The sequence below is a fragment of the Dendropsophus ebraccatus genome, chromosome 1 (genome assembly GCF_027789765.1).
Source record: "Dendropsophus ebraccatus isolate aDenEbr1 chromosome 1, aDenEbr1.pat, whole genome shotgun sequence".
NCBI classification, from domain to species: domain Eukaryota; kingdom Metazoa; phylum Chordata; class Amphibia; order Anura; family Hylidae; genus Dendropsophus; species Dendropsophus ebraccatus.
Window position 1 is genome coordinate 12,536,396 of NC_091454.1, and position 16,817 is coordinate 12,553,212.

Below are 16,817 nucleotides of genomic sequence, written 5' to 3' on the forward strand. Positions count from 1 at the left end.
TCCTACCCGTCTTCAGCTATGCACCATAGAATCCCATTACACTGAGTGTCATGCTGGAGATGATTGCTATGGAGAAGGATCAGGAAGTAGGGAGCGGAGACATCAACGCCTCCGTTAAGAGCAAATTTGTTGAACAGGTCGGGGCCTTTGGTAAAGTTAATCTGCCCCTGGGTGACTAGAAAGCTTTGCAGACTTTTAAGGAGAATTGTCAACTATATTTCAGGCCCCGCCCCCGAGGTGCAATGGGTTGGGATTGTCATCTCTTTACTCCAGGGACCACCGCAGGAATGTATGGTAGTACACAGTACCAGGGTGTCCCTCAAGGGGCTTGTACCACGACACTGGTGCATCCTTCTGCCGCAGAATAACAATGAATTGCCATTCTACATACATGTTGCCATGCCGCTCCTTGCATTACATGAGGCAGACTCTTCCCTCCTTAAGCCAGGAGCAAAGCATCATCTTCTGATGTGCTTACCTGGAGTTCGCTTGTAAACAAGCGCTCATGGGTTGGCCTGAGCAGGAGGAAGATATGGTGTCATGGCAAGTGGTTCCATTGTCACCACCGCCCAGCTTCTAGGAGACCATCGAGTCCAGCTGAGATGAGAAGCCAGTTCCACACAGTCCACCATCATCATATTGGAAAGCCGTGTTGGGCCCGGATGCTCATGTTGGCCACATGTAACGTTTAAGAAATGTGCCTGGTCATTACACCATGTATGTTGCACTAAAACTGCCTCTTGTTATGGTGAAATTTAGTTTTGTTGGGGTTTAATGTTCTTTTTAGCTACTACTGTTATTGCCACTGCTGTCTTTTATAGAGGATCATGTTTGGTGACTATTTTATGCGGAGACTCCGATACACTACTTGCTAGAGGACCTCTGTCTACAAAAAGGGATTCTTATTCAAAGGACACTATACAGATTTAGTGTCAGCACTCGTAACAATTACGACAGTCACCAGAATCTTGTTTACATGTGTTTTTAGGATAACTGTAATACGGTCGCTGTGTCAAGTGACTTTTAAAAGTTAAAGGGGTACACTGAACCATAATGGACACTGATTGACCTATCAAAGACTTTAAGGGTGTTTCCCATTCGGCAGAAGACCACTTCACTTTATAACGTATGTTTCTTTTCATTGTGATATTTATACCTATTCGACTTATTTAGTGAGTATTTCCCTATGCTGCTGTGATATTGCATAGGAAGTATATGAATTGTATTTGAGAGATAAATCAGCATTTATTGAGCCATCTATGTCTGGTGGCACTATACGTGATTGTACACCAGTAATCCATCAATGTCCACAGCTCTCCATGGTGAAGTTAACATGACAGGTGGCCTGACAGTGAGTCACCTGACAGGTGGTCTTTTCTAAAATCATGTCTGGCAGCAGAATAAACGCCATGGTCAATGCTGCTGCCAGACAAATTTTTAGAACAGACCACCTGAGGTAAACTGACAGGTGACTCACTGGGTTAACTTCACCCAGGAGAGCTGTGGACAGCGTGCATTGACACAATAAGTGACAGGATAAGATCCATTTTACTGCTACACAGCTTACACTACTAACTTCACGCTAAACTCTATCTGTCCTTGATACCCCATAAACCTTTTATAACCTTCTATAACCTTGACTTGCTCCAATATATATAGTGAGAGAGAAAGTGTGACATTGTGTCCATTTTGGATCTGGTTTAAAAAAATCTGGCTCCTGAATCTAATTTTATGAATAGTTTGGAATGAACCATTGGGAAGTTCGGTTTGCTCATCTCTAGTAAAATCTATTACAGTCTCTTTGCTTTCTGTGCCTCAGCTCTCTGAGCTTACTACTCCCCCCCCCCCCCCTCCATCTCTCTCCTCTCCCTTCTCCATAGACTTTTTTTGGCCAACATGCAACCTGATCTCTCATTGAGTCCTTTGTTTAGAAGATGAACTGACTTGAGTAAATGTATAGTGTATAAATATAGTGGGTGAGAGAGGAGGAAGAAGCATGCATATATAATTCAAGTACAAGCAAAAATTATTTAAAAAATCTTTAATTTCAAGACATTGCTGTTGCCATTTAGAAAACAGATAGGAATATTATAATAAGAAGCCAGGCCAGAGTAGGATTATAATCCACATATAGAAGCTTAAGCTCTGAGAAGCGTCTCTCGGAGGACAGCCGCTCATTCCTTCTGACATGTATAGAATCTCCAACGTCGGTCTCTGGAAAAGAAGTTTTCATAATTAGGTTGTATGAATTCACAATACAGTGCTAAATTTGGTTATTTCCCATAATATGATCCTTCAGACGCAGCCAGATAGCTGGGGGGTAAATAAAATGATACGGACACCTATGGCTGATACTAATGCCTCTCGGCTAAATTTAAAAACCAATGCCAGGATGTTGGTATATAATTTGATCAAACCATATTGCCCTATGTACCTGTCTCTTAGCTGATGGCTATTGACAAAGTTATGAATTAATCATGTTTAACGTCTAAGCTTCAAGAGGCCGGCCTGAGCTTCAGCATGCATGCCTCCGCCCTTCCCCACCTTCCTGCCCTAAATGACTGATGTGCAAGCTTCAGCTTCCAGCACTTATCAATCATACAAGGTAAGGAGGGGTGGGGGATGGAGGAGGCATGCATGCTGCAGCTCAGCCAAATGTCTACAACTCCAGCTCAGAAAGTATACATTATTTTATTACTTTGCCATCAGATAAAGGTCCCCATATACTATATTATTATGTTGGTCGAACCCACCACTATAATGTTTATGGGATTCTCCAGAGACAGATATAGGGGTCGGGTGTCTCTGGTTGACTATACTTGTCAGTAAAATGAGGACCTGTTTGTTTGTGGTATAGGAGCCTGTTTTTCTGTGTGTGTCTAGGCCAGCTATACCTGGAGGTAGGAAACAAACAAAGTAGTGAAGGGATCTTACAGCATATCCTATACACTATGTATTCTTTAGTAATATAAGAAGGGGATGGATGTGGGTGGGGGGGGCTGCAGAGTGATTGGCAGCATTTTGTGTGGCTAGAACATTATAATATACGTACTCTCTATAGTTGTCATGGTAGCTGGAAATCCCAACCAGGTATTGACCTGAAGGCGTGACCCATTTTAGGTACTCATCAAACTCATTCATATATCCGCTCCAGTGACATTTCTGCTTGACCTGGGTATTTCCGAGACAGCAGTAGAATTTCCACCTGTACATATAAATTCCTGTTAGATTTGGTCATTTATATTTCATTACCCCCCAACATTCGAATCTCAAACAGCTTAAGCTCCGCCCTGTTTTGTCTTAGAATCCCTCCCAAACGACCTTTTTATTCAAATTAGCATAAGACCCGCCTCTTCCTACTCTGGTCTACTAGTCAGTCGAGACCGTTGGGAGTTGTTTACGGTATATATAAGTTCTGGGAAGAGCTCATGTTCAGTGACTACCCTGTGGTTTACCTTCTGTCTTCGGTGTAGTTGTCATGGTAACTGCTCGCACCGCTTAGCACTGAGCCAAATGGGCATATGAAGTCAAACGCCTGGTCGAAATCATTGACATGGCCGGACCAGAAGCAGGAGGCAGCGGAGCTGAAGGTGTCCTTGCAGGTGAAGTCCCAGAGACGGTCCTCGTAATAATTATGATGTGCACTGGAGATACGAAAAGGGAGACGTGAATAATAATAATAATAATGAACCACACGTGACCGGCATGACTGACAACTCTAATGTACATCTTATAACATAGGCCGCCCATAAAGGGGTTATCCAGCCAGGACCCCTTTTTGTGCTAGGGTGGTAACGTTGTCCCTCTCCTCTGATGAAGGCCTATTTTGAAGCCCATATCCCGACTGGTTTGCAAACAGCAAAATAGGATTTATAGTATGGCAAAAAACATCTGAAAACCTACAAAAATATAATAAACTGCTCAAAAAAACATTAAATAATGAGTTTCAAATGAATTTTTGCCCTTAAAAGAGCTGACTGAAAAACTATGCGTATAGCTTTATGGCTGGAGACTTGGGTCAATGTTGTCGAGATCACATGGGTCTTCCTGCTGGAATCCCCCAGAATCCCGACAATATTGGCCTAATTAAAAAAAAAAATCACCTTTTGGAATAGATGTCATATAAAGGAAGTTTACAATTTACATTCATTATATATTTTTTTTGTAGTTATCATGGAAAACAAGGAACTTCCTGTGTTCTGACTCTTTTTTTCCAATCTAATCATAGGAAGTCCCGTGTTTCCCAAATCATATTTGCTCACAGAGAGAAGGCATTGTTGGCCGGGACTTCATGTGTTTAGTCTGTTTCTTTTCAACTGGCACAAGACTTACAAGCTTCAGGACACTGGACCTTGATTTCTGGTAAGTATAGCTGTTATATAGCGGTCTTCAGGAGAATGGACCTAAATTTCTGGTAAGTATAACTTTGTTAAATAGCTTCCTTTGGGAGAGTGGACCTGGATTTCTGGTAAGTATAGCTGTTATATAGCGGCCTTTAGGAGACTGGACCTAGATTTCTGGTAAGTATAGCTGTTATATAGCGGCCTTTAGGAGACTGGACCTAGATTTCTGGTAAGTATAGCTGTTATATAGCGGCCTTCAGGAGACTGGACCTTGATTTCTGGTAAGTATAGCTGTTATATAGCAGCCGTCAGGAGACTAGACCTGGATTTCTGGTAAGTATAGCTGTTATATAGCGGCCTTCAGGAGAATGGACCTAAATTTCTGTTAAGTATAACTTAGTTATATGGCTTCCTTTGGGAGAGTGGACCTGGATTTCTGGTAAGTATAGCTTTGTTTTACAGCACACAAAAAAAATAATGAATGTATATGGCAAACTTGCTTTATTTCACATCTACTATAGATTTACATTTTGAAAGTTTTAATGACAGGTACACTTAAAAACATTATTTTTATTCACTTACCTTGTAATTATTGAAAAACTTTGATGATTTTCACATTGGGCAGTAAAAGGATGATCATAGTTGTTAGCCCATCGTGCTGAAAAAGCAAGAAACATTTATTTTGTCTGTATGCTTACTACTTACAGGTGGACTTTACTGTCCCCCTTAATTGCTGCAGCAGTCCTCCCTGACACGCAGCGCTGCTGTCAGCATACCTTTAAGGGGTCTTAGTCTTGGCTTTTATGGCTTTTTGCAGTAGTAGTGCAGTGTTTTATATGAGTGATCAGAAGTTTGCATGATAGAGCGCTATTGTAGGATTAATAAAGAATAGAGATGAGCGAACCCGCGCATGCGGCATTTGATTACCGGTGGCTGAAGAAATTGGATGCGGCCCTAAGGAATACATGGATACAGCCTATGGCTTTGGCCACCAACATAAACTTAAAACACACAAGTTTAGAAAATCCCGACCCTCATAAAAAAGTAATAATAAAAGTGAATCTATAAGTTATTTGAACCAAATAAATAGGCTATGTCGACAGAAAAATAAAAAAAGTTGTAATATGACTCAAAAGACAGAACTACATGAGGAAAAGAGGTAAAAAGCTTAAAGTGGTATTCCCTTCAAAATCCATGTTGCATTAAGTTATAGTCCACCCATAGCTTTATATCTTTCTAAACTGAACTTATTATGGCTTTTGCACTGTTTTTTTTTTTTTTCTTACAGTATCTAGCTGGATTCACCCCCGCCGGACACATAAAATCAACTAAACCAAGTCCTGTCTGACACCCTCCCTCCTCCTGGCCCCCAAACAAACGGCCCAATCACGAAGATGCACTACATTATGGGAAATGTAGTTTCCTGGACGGCGCCATCTTTGATATAGCCCGGCTTTTAGAAAAATGTCTAACTCAAGAACGGCTGCAGCTAGAAAGATGGGGGATGGCTCAAAATACTCAGGGGGACTTGGTGAGTAAGACCAGCTAGGTTTGGGGGGGATTTCCTTTTTTAGCTCTTGGGGAGAATACCCCTTTAAACCTTGTAGCCAACATTTGCCCAGATTTGCTCCCTAAAGTGTTAACTTTAGGGACTGAGGAACTGTATTTGAACAAACACTGTAGAGAAGAATGATAGTTCATAAGGAATTGTTAAAACCTTACCGATACGTCCCGCAAAGGCTGAGGTGGCGCACATCAGCAGAACGAGTAGTAACTTCATGTCTGAAGCTGAGTATGGTGAGGGAAGTTGTGGAGCGTCCTCAAGTTCCTGAGATCTCTGACTGTTCTGCAGGTTCCTCCAGGGTTATATAGAGTGCAAGTGGTCGGAGTCCAGTAGCTCTTCTCTCTGATTGGTGGGAATTGGTGGTTTCCTTCCTTGTTAACTGCAGGAATGTTTTTGTCCTTATAGGGAAGTGATTTTCAACCTTTTTTGAGCTGCGGCACACTTTTTAAACTTAACCCCTTAAGGACAGAGCCAATTTCGATTTTTGCGTTTTCGTTTTTTCCTCCTTGTGCTTAAAAGGCCATAGCACTTGCATTTTTCCACCTAGAAACCCGCATGAGCCCTTATTTTTTGCGTCACTAATTGTACTTTGCAATGACAGGCTGAATTTTTGCATAAAGTACACTACGAAACCAGAAAAAAATTCAAAGTGTGGTGAAATTGAAAAAAAAAACGCATTTTGTTTATTTGGGGGAAATGTGTTTTTACGCCATTCGCCCTGGGGTAAAACTGACTTGTTATGCACGTTCCTCAAGTCGTTATGATTAAAACGATATGTAACATGTATAACTTTTCTTGTATCTGATGGCCTGTAAAAAATTCAAACCATTGTCAATAAATATATGTCACTTAAAATCGCTCCATTCCCAGGCTTATAGCGCTTTTATCCTTTGGTCTATGGGGCTGTGTCAGGTGTCATTTTTTGCGCCATGATGTGTTCTTTCTATCGGTACCTTATATACGACTTTTACGACATATACGACTTTTTGATCGCTTTTTATTACAATATTTCTGGATTTGATGCGACCAAAAAATGGGCAATTTTGCACTTTGGGATTTTTTGGCGCTTACGCCGTTTATTGTGCGAGATCAGAAATGTGATAATTAATAGTTCAGGCGATTACGCGAGCGGCGATAGCAAACATGTTTATTTATTTATTTGTTTACTTTTATTAATAACCTGGGAAAAGGGGGGTGATTCTGACTTTTATAAGGGGAGGGGGCTTTTTACTATTAACAACACTTTTTTTTTTACTTTTACACTTATACTAGAAGCCCCCCTGGGGTTAGGGTTATTCCCCCCTGGGGTTAGGGTTATTCCCCCTGGGGTTAGGGTTATTCCCCCTGGGGGACTTCTAGTATAAGTGCTCTGATCTCTCATAGAGATCTCTGCAGCATAGATATGCTGCAGAGATCCATGAGATAGGCACTCGTTTACTTCCGGCTGCTGCAGCAATTTTGCACAGCTGCATCTGATTACTGTATAAGCGAGCACGGCGATCGGACCGTGCCCGCTAATACCTGCGGTCCCGGGCTACAAGCGGCACCCGGGACCGCCGCGGTTCAGAGCGCGGCCGCCGCGCGGCCCCGCTCTGAACGTCCCTAATGGCATCAGGGCGTAAATATACGCCCTATGTCGTTAAGGGGTTAAAAAATCCCGGAGCACATTACCAACCAAAATGGCACAAAATCAGTACATATTATACATATAGTTAATAATATAGATTCTAAATGTATTTATACTCACTCAGTGTGAAACCTGGGCCTGTTTTCTTCTCCCCCCTGTGCTTCTCTCCACCATACTTCTCCCCCCTGCTTCTCTCCTGTGCTTCTCCCCCTACTTCTGTCCTGTGCTTCTCTCCACCATACTTCTCCACCCTGCTTCTCTACTGTGCTTCTCTCCCCCATGCTTCTCTCCACCATACTTCTCTCCTGTGTTTCTCTCCACCATACATCTCTCCCCCCTGCTTCTTTCCACCATACTTCTCCCCCCTACTTCTCTCTTGTGCTTCTTTCCACCATACTTCTCCCCCCTGCTTCTCTCCAGTGCTTCTCTCCCCCATGCTTCTCTCCACCATACTTCTTTCCCCCATACTTCTCTCCTGTGTTTCTCTCCACCATACATCTCTCCCCCCTGCTTCTTTCCACCATACTTCTCCCCCCTACTTCTCTCTTGTGCTTCTTTCCACCATACTTCTCCCCCCTGCTTCTCTCCAGTGCTTCTCTCCCCCATGCTTCTCTCCACCATACTTTTCTCCCCCATGCTTCTCTCCTGTGCTTCTCTCCCCCATGCTTCTCTCCACCATACTTTTCTCCCCCATGCTTCTCTCCTGTGCTTCTCTCCACCATACTTCTCCCCCCTGCTTCTCTCCAGTGCTTCTCTCCCCCATGCTTCTCTCCACCATACTTTTCTCCCCCATACTTCTCTCCTGTGCTTCTCTCCCCCATGCTTCTCTCCACCATACTTTTCTCCCCCCTGCTTCTCTCCACCATACTTCTCTCCCCCCTGCTTCTTTCCACCATACTTCTCCCCCCTACTTCTCTCCTGTGCTTCTCTCCACCATACTTCTCCCCCCTGCTTCTCTCCAGTGCTTCTCTCCCCCATGCTTCTCTCCACCATACTTTTCTCCCCCATACTTCTCTCCTGTGCTTCTCTCCCCCATGCTTCTCTCCACCATACTTTTCTCCCCCCTGCTTCTCTCCACCATACTTCTCTCCCCCCTGCTTCTTTCCACCATACTTCTCCCCCCTACTTCTCTCCTGTGCTTCTCTCCACCATACTTCTCCCCTCTGCTTCTCTCCTGTGCTTCTCTCCCCCATGCTTCTCTCCACCATACTTTTCTCCCCCATGCTTCTCTCCTGTGCTTCTCTCCCCATGCTTCTCTCCACCATACTTTTCTCCCCCATGCTTCTCTCCCCATGCTTCTCTCCACCATACTTCTCTCCCCCCTGCTTCTTTCCACCATACTTCTCCCCCCTACTTCTCTCCTGTGCTTCTCTCCACCATGTTTCTCTCTCCCCATCCCCATGTTTCTCTCCCCCATGCTTCTCTCCCTGTCTCTCTCCCCCATTGTTTTCTCCTGTTTCTCTCCCCCATCCCCAGGTTTCTCTCCCCCCCCTTCCTCCTCACCTCCTCCGAGATGGTCGCCGCTGCTGTCTGCCTCACCTACTGGCCGCCCGTAGCGCCCGCACCATGCTCCCGGTCTCCACTGATTGGAAAGGAGGAGCACAACCGGGCCCTACTGGCCGCCCGTAGCGCCCGCACCACTCTCCCGGTCTCCACTGATTGGAAAGGAGGAGCACAACCGGGCGCTACAGGCGGCCAGTAGGTGAGGTGGACAGCAGCAGCGGGGCGATCTGCCACCATAGTTTGGGGAACTTTCCCCGCGGCACACCCGACCATGTCTCGCGGCACACTGGTTGAAAATCACTGTTATAGGGCATGCAGAGTAAAGGGCCTTTTAGATCTTTAATGAGCATGTGATAGTGGCAGAAATCAGATGATAAGCGGAAAAATGACAATCCTCGGCTGATTACATCTTTTTAATTGTTTACAGGTTTTGCTATCGGCTGCACATCTTCTGTTTATATTGGAAGATGTGCGGCCAATAGCAAAAGGGAAACTGACAGCTCATAAATGCATATATCCGTGCTGCCAGTTTCCAGATGACCAGGCAGTGCATACATACCATCCCGGGCTGAAAGTGTCACAGATGCAGGTCTGTAAGCTCCTGTGCCGCTCACTGGTCACGGTCTTGGTCTCTTCTAGAATGATTGACAGCCTGAAGATACAACAGTGGCCAAAGAGAGGGACAGGAAAAAAAGTGTCCCAGACCTGCACTGTAAGCCCGCAATAAAGAAGGTGAAGATGCTGGATAGCCATCTGGAAACTGCTGTCACAGGATCTAGGGTATTCCTACGCATTTTTTATTTTTTTTACGCCAAAGCCTATGTAGCTAGATGTCAAGGTAGGCTCTATTTAGCCTGAGCGGTACCTTGTCTGTCAGCAGGTAGTCCTTTAGTACCTTTTCCAGCATCCTTGGTGGCTATAATCCCTAGATGGAGGAACCGGTCGACCTCTTCCCACTGGTCTTCGCAGGGCGGTTCCTCACCTGTCTGGAGGTGGGATAACGCATCAGCGTTGACATTGGCCTTTCCGCTGTGTGGTGTTTCACTGTGGGTGTTGCTATTCTCGACACCCCTGGTAAAAGTCTGTACTTGTTTGTGGTCTTGTCGCAACTATTGTATTTCCAGAAATGACCACTAGATGTCGCTGTATTATATAACTAAGGTTCAGAAGTTGCACAGCTGAAGTATCTCAAGGGTTATTTGTGTGTGTATGTACCAGATTCTGTTATCCAGTAGGATCACTCCTTTCTTCTATCCTATCTGCTCATTCTTATCCCCTTCTCTATTGCACTCTTTCCACCCAACCACAGCGCATCTTACACGCTTAGTCACTTGGGCGGAGGAGGAGTTTAAGCCGAGCTTTGGTAGAGAAAGGACGCAGCTCAGATAGCTCTCCCTAGTGGTACTACCTGGGCCCTGGCCCTCTGCCAGGTCCCCTCTACAAGTTGGTTCTTAGTCAGTACCCCACATGGGTAGGACGCAGAGCCTCCTTACAAACTTCTTTCTTGAAGCACCACACTAAAGCTGTGTGATGCACTGTTAAACCCTTCAAGAGAGGACTAGCCTACAGATAACCTTAACCCACGCCGAAGACAAGGAGTCACTGCAGTGCAGGACAGTATCCACAAGAGAACCAAAGAGCTGGGAACTGATCCGGGTGGAGCAAAGTTACTAAAAGTTGATGAACTCCATCTCGCAGCGCGGGTATACTTAGGAAACCCTAACCATTCCGCTCATCCCGGGTAACAGGGTCTGGGGCCTGTGTCACCCATCAGTACGGTTCAGCCAAAGCTAGTGAAGGCGGTGTGAAGACTATAGGAAAGGTCAAAACACTTCTACAAGTATTCTTCTATGCACTCCAGCCTCCCGGCAGAGCACATTACTAATACGGTTGAGACTCTCACGGCACCCTCCTCTCTACTACCTCAGTACAACCTTATCAACTCTACTACATCCTACTCATCACTTCTCATACAGATCTGGTGGTTCTTTGTACGTGAATTTTTTTGGAACTACATCAAGTTTATTTCATGATTCGCTGTATTACCTGCTGCACATTAAGAACTAGTAAGCCAAGTCAACGTTATCACCTGAGTCTGTGATTACTCGTTACCACCTGCACAGCACTAGCACTGCAACCTTGGGACATTTCTCCTTTCTGCGGGTGGCGGGTCCTACCACTATTCGGGAGGGTTACTACACCGCTCTGGCCACCTGTGATATAATCCCAAGGGACCCTGCAGCAACCCGGCAGGACACCGACCACAGGGGAGAAGGGTACAACCGGCCTTACTCTCTAAAAGCAGGCGCGCCATCACACCTGTGTGCCCACCAGGCACTGGCGTCACTTGAGAAAACCCTTAAGGTCCGGCTGTATCTCGGCCATCCGCCAGAAGTAGTGGCGTCACACTTCCATCTAGCAAGTGACCGGCCGTCCCACCGCTACATCATCATCCAGGGGTCACCACAGCTGCAATACTTGATAGCACAGCTGTAGTTTGCCACTTGAGAAGCCTATCTCTGTTCAAGGGCACTGAGTCTAGTGGTGTACAGATGTGCTAGAGGGTTGTTATTGGTGAAGCTGTAGGCTGCTAGCTAGTCTTTAAACTTTTTGGTCACTGCCCAGACAAGTGGCAGAAGCTCTAATTTGAAGAGCTGTAGTACTGGTTGTTTTTCTTGCTCTCTCTGAGACTCCTACTTGCATAAGCGATGGCCCATTCCTTGTTCTCCTGTAACTGACACAGGACATCTCCGAGACCTTGATAGCTGGCGTCTGTGTACAACCAGAATGGCTGTGTGTAGTCTGGATACGCCAGGATGGTGGGTTGCATCAGCAAGGCCTTAAGTGCTCGGAAGGCTTCTTCTTGCTCTTCCCGCCAGTCAATGAGGAGCTTTTTACCAGCAACTTCTCTTGGACATCCACACAGCAACTTTATCAAGGGTGCAGCAATCTGCGCAAAGTGTGGGATGAAGCGGCAATAGTAGCCTGCAAACCCCAGGAAGCTTCTGACGTCTTTGACAGTTCTGGGAGTTGGCCAATTTTCCACAACCGCAGTCTTTTCTGGGTCGGGTTGGATACCAGTAGAGCTGACAACATGGCCCAGGTAGTTGACACAAGGCGTCAGCAGATGGCACTTTAAAGGCTTGATCTTTAAGCTGTGGTCTATCAGTACGCTGAAAACTTCCACCAGATGTTGCAAGTGGTCCTGGTAGAAGCGAGTGTAGACAATGACATTGTCAGCAGGACGTTTTGGAAGTTGACATGGCCCAGACATTGTTCCATGAGGAGCTGGAAAGTCGCAGGGGCATTACACAGGCCAAATGGCATGCCTGTGAACTTAAGAGTCCCATGAGAGTAGTGAATGTTGTCTTCTTCCTGTCTTCTGGAGTTACGACTCCATCTATAAACCTGTTCAGGATTATGTGCTGCGATTCTCGAACTTGGGACACAGCTTGTTCAGGATGGCATCTACGCTGCTCTTGGGAGCAGGTGCCCAGGTGCGAACCTCTTCAGCTGCTGGTCCTTCCAGTTGGTCTAGCAGGGTCTCTACCTGTTGCTCAGGAGTAAAAGAGAGAAATTTTAGAGATCTGCGCAGCTTTTCGGTGAAACTTGAAACGTGAAGCTGGAACAGGAGTAGCAAGATTGTGGCACCACAACTTCCGGTCTGGGTCCAGGCATCTTCTTCCTCCAGCCAAAACCACACTATAGCACACTATAAGACATACAGAAAACACAGTAGTGACACCTAGTGGGGAAAAACAAACACTACAACTCTCCTTCATCCCACTGTGGTAACCTGAGAGAGTTACTTTGCCCAGGTGCATAGAAGACTTAGTGGCACACCTGTGCTGGGACACTACACCTGGCTCTGTTTGTTGGGTGCCAATCTTGCTGATCAGCGCTCATTTGCTGCCCCCCATCAGCCGATGTAAAAGCAAGGATTTCAGGGATCCTGTTCACAAGATGGAAAGGGACTCATCAGTCACAACCCCGACGATCTCTTATTTTATATAAAGAAGAGGGTACACTAAATAACCTAACAGTCATATACTGCTTAGGTTGCTTTTCACCCTAAAAAGTAAGGCTGCACCTTTTCTGTAGAACTTGCTCTGTAATAAGTCAGTATTCAGCTGAAAAGGTTACGGCAAGAACTATAGGTGTTGTCCTGTATTTACGTGAAAGTTGAAGTTCCTTATTCGAGATAACCGGGCAAGAGGTGGTGTAAAGCTTCCTGTTTTTTTTTATCTTTTGGATGTTTGTTACACCTCAATGTTTCAGATCAGCAAATTTATATATTAGACCAACACAAGAAACAAAATAAAAAAAATAAAAAAATTAAATCAAGGTCTTAATTATTAAAGGAAAAAGTAATCGAAACCTGCAGGGTCCTGTGTGAAAACGTAATTACCCCTTAAACCTAATAACTGGTTGGGCCGCCCTTAGCAGCAACAACTGCACTCCAGCATTAGCGACAACCGATAATGAGTATTTTCCATCACTCTGGAGAGACTTTGGCCCACTCCTCTATGTTGAAATTCACCCATATTGGAGGGTTTTAAAGCATGAACCACATTTTTTAGCGTCATGACTAGAGATGAGTGAATCGCTTCATTAGCTCGGTTGTCTATGAAGTCTGTGCTGCTCACCCCCCAGTGCCTGGAAACGCTGGATCCAGTCCTGGGAAACTTCTCGCCATTTCTCCCCGAACGGACAGAGATGCGTTCGGGGGGCGAGCTGGTTATCCGCTCGGATTCTGTGGTGTGAACGCACCCTTAATCAGTCAGTGCTTTGCTCAATAAATGAGAGCTAGCCAGGGATTGCTATGGCCAATATCTCTGCCTGCTATGAATCCCATTTACTAGGCCCCAATACCGCTCTCCAAGACCATGTTGAGGCATTGGTAGTTTTTATAGCACACAGTACCTCCAGTTTCAGGCTATGTTCACACTACGTATATTTCAGTCAGTATTGTGGTCCTCATATTGCAACCAAAACCAGGAGTGGATTAAAGACACAGAAAGGATCTGTTCACACAATGGTGAAATTGAGTGGATGGCCGTCATATAACTGTAAATAACTGCCATTATTTCAATATAACGGTCGTTGTTTTAAAATAACAGCAAATATTTGCCATTAAATGGCGGCCATCCACTCAATTTCACTATTGTCTGAACAGATTCTTTGTGTCTTTAATCCACTCCTGGTTTTGGTTGCAATATGAGGACCACAATACTGACTGAAATATACGTAATGTGAACACAGCCTCATGATGCAAGTCCTCCTCTCACCTCCTTGCAAATCAGCAAAGCTGTGCGAGCCCCAAGTCATGGAGCAGTCACTATTGCTCATTGAGGACTCCGCTGGCGGGGATTTCGTGGGTCATCCACCTGCTCCAGCCCCAGTTGAAGACAATGGGGGAGATTCATCAAAAGGGTGAAAAGTAGAACTGACTCAGTTGCCCCTAGCAACCAATCAAATTCCACTTTTCATTCTTCAAACATTCCTTGGAAAATGAAGGTGGAATCTGATTGGTTGCTAGGGGCAACTGGGCCAACTCTACTTCGACACCAGTTTGATAAATCTCCCCTATTGAGTGCACTGATGCCCAACCACTTCTGTTAGAGGATGAGGACGTTGGAAGGCTAGTGTACACGGACAGGGTGCCATCGCAGGACACATCTGTCACGATGACGAAACACGAGTGCCAAGTGCTGCTACTTTTGGCAGTGTGGAGACCAACAAGGAGAGCAGTGGTGAGGAGCGAAAGATGATGAGAGGAGCGAAGACGAAGGTCCTAATAACTGATTTCTATAGCGCCAACTGATTCTGCAGCACTTTACCTATAGCGTTATCAATTTGGTGGTCTCTGTCCCTATTAGGCCCAGTTCACACAGAGGAGTCACAGGGGTGTTTGATCCAGCACTCCCAAGTGTGTAGATAGTTAGATTAAAACATAAACTTTAATATATTCTAAAATGATTCTCTTTTTAGAGAATCATTTTAGATTATATTATTAAAGGTTATGTTTTAATCTAACTATCTACACGCTTGGGAGTGCTGGATCAAACACCCCTGTGACTGTTCCATGGCGAATCCAAGCTCGGCTGCTGCTGGATCCGTGCACCCAACCCCCACCCAGATCATCGGGATTCATTTGTTCACACACGCTAGGTGAGCTGGTCTGAACCATTTTTTGCCTTCCAGTTCACACAGAGCAAATTTGGCGGAATCCCGCAGCAAAGCTCTCCGCCACAGAATCCCACTTGCCTCTGTGTCAAACGGCGTCTCTATGGGAGGGCTTGACATGTCGATTCTTTGAGCGGAGAAGATCAGAGGCACACGAGCCCTCCCATAGACACGCCGCTTGACACTGAGGCACTACTCAGTGTGAACTGGCCCTTAGGGCTGAAAATATAAATTCGTCTCTCCGTATATATTGTGTGTGGGAGGAAACCCCCACAAACACACAGAACAAACATACAAAACTAACTTAAGATGTTGCCCTTAACCAAAGCCAGCTCAGAGGAGCTCCCTGACGTAGCATTTGTTTTTGGAAAGTGGTGACGGCAAGATGGATGGTTGGTACATTGTGCCAATAGACCCTGAATCAAGGCTCACCTCTTAATCTGAGCAACAAGCCTGACTAGACCCAATACAAAGCACGAATATTCAGTGGATCAGACGCCAGAAAAACCTGGAAACTTTTGAGACTCCCTCTTCCGCTTCTGTTGTCTCTGCCTTTTCCACCCCCTCCCGAGCAACAGGGACACCTGTCTCCCTGCAACGGGAGGATGTGACAGTACCACCACCCCCCACCATCACCAAGCATGTGCATACCATCTGAGGGAAGAGTCCAGCTTTACATCGCCAAACACTGTAGATACAATGAAAGTGTCGGACTGGCCCACCAGAGAACCAGTGGGCCCCCAGCTTTAGAACCTGCACAAACACTGACTGACACGTTGTTCCTCACTGGTTCTTCATTGGTGGGCCCCCAGAATAATTTCTCATGTTGGGCCCCAGATACCCCAGTCCGACACTGAACGAAAGTACCCCCTTTTACAGCCACGAGCCCTGGATCTAACGGGAGCCTTTGAAATGCTCCCATTCCGGTAGCTGGAGACGTACAGTTTTGAAAAAAATTGATGGCGGGGGCTGTCCCATAGTAATAGTTTCCTTAAACAGCGCCATACATATCACAGAACTTTACACTTCTATATGATTCCCAGCCGCCACTACTTTTCTAGGCAAGCCATCCTTGCACCAACAGGTGTGCGCTGAGCAACGCCATCCGAGTCAAGGTCCACCCATGATATTATTTTAAAGGGGATATACGGCGTTTAGTATTTAATACATTGCATAAAAATTTTTTAAAAAGTTATGCTTACCTGTCCATGTTCCCCCAGTGTATTACTGGTGTCCCCCACTGACTGCAGAGCCTCCACTTTCGAGACAAACTTGTCTAGAAAGTGACAGCCTGCTAAGCCAATCACCGGCCACGGACCTGTCCTGTCTCACTCTGTGATTGGCCAAGCAGGCTGTCACTACTGAGACAAGTTCATCTTGGAAAGAAGAGGTTCTGTAGTCAGCAGGGGATGACACTGGGGTAGCATGGACAGTAAGTACAGGATCTTTGTTTTGTATGCACCAGCAGTAATGTTAAAAAATACTGAATGCCAGACAACCCCTTAAAGAGGATGTACCATCAGATACATCCGCTTTAATTTGACCCACCGATAGAACGGCGCCGTCACGGAGAAGCCGGTACCGTGTTCAGTTT

General features: G+C 45.5%; 1 protein-coding gene across 1 annotated transcript; it reads right to left on the reverse strand.

Annotated features, from left to right (window-relative positions):
- Positions 1–2,026: 2,026 nt before the first annotated feature.
- Positions 2,027–6,202, reverse strand: LOC138772108 (hemagglutinin/amebocyte aggregation factor-like). The gene is made up of 5 exons (XM_069952253.1): positions 6,066–6,202; positions 4,926–5,001; positions 3,456–3,644; positions 3,053–3,205; positions 2,027–2,214 (listed from the first exon to the last, which is right to left on the reverse strand). The coding sequence occupies exons 1-5, from the start codon at positions 6,121–6,123 to the stop codon at positions 2,175–2,177; spliced, it is 516 nt and encodes a 171-aa protein (XP_069808354.1). The 5' UTR covers positions 6,124–6,202; the 3' UTR covers positions 2,027–2,174.
- Between the last annotated feature and the right edge of the window lie 10,615 nt (positions 6,203–16,817).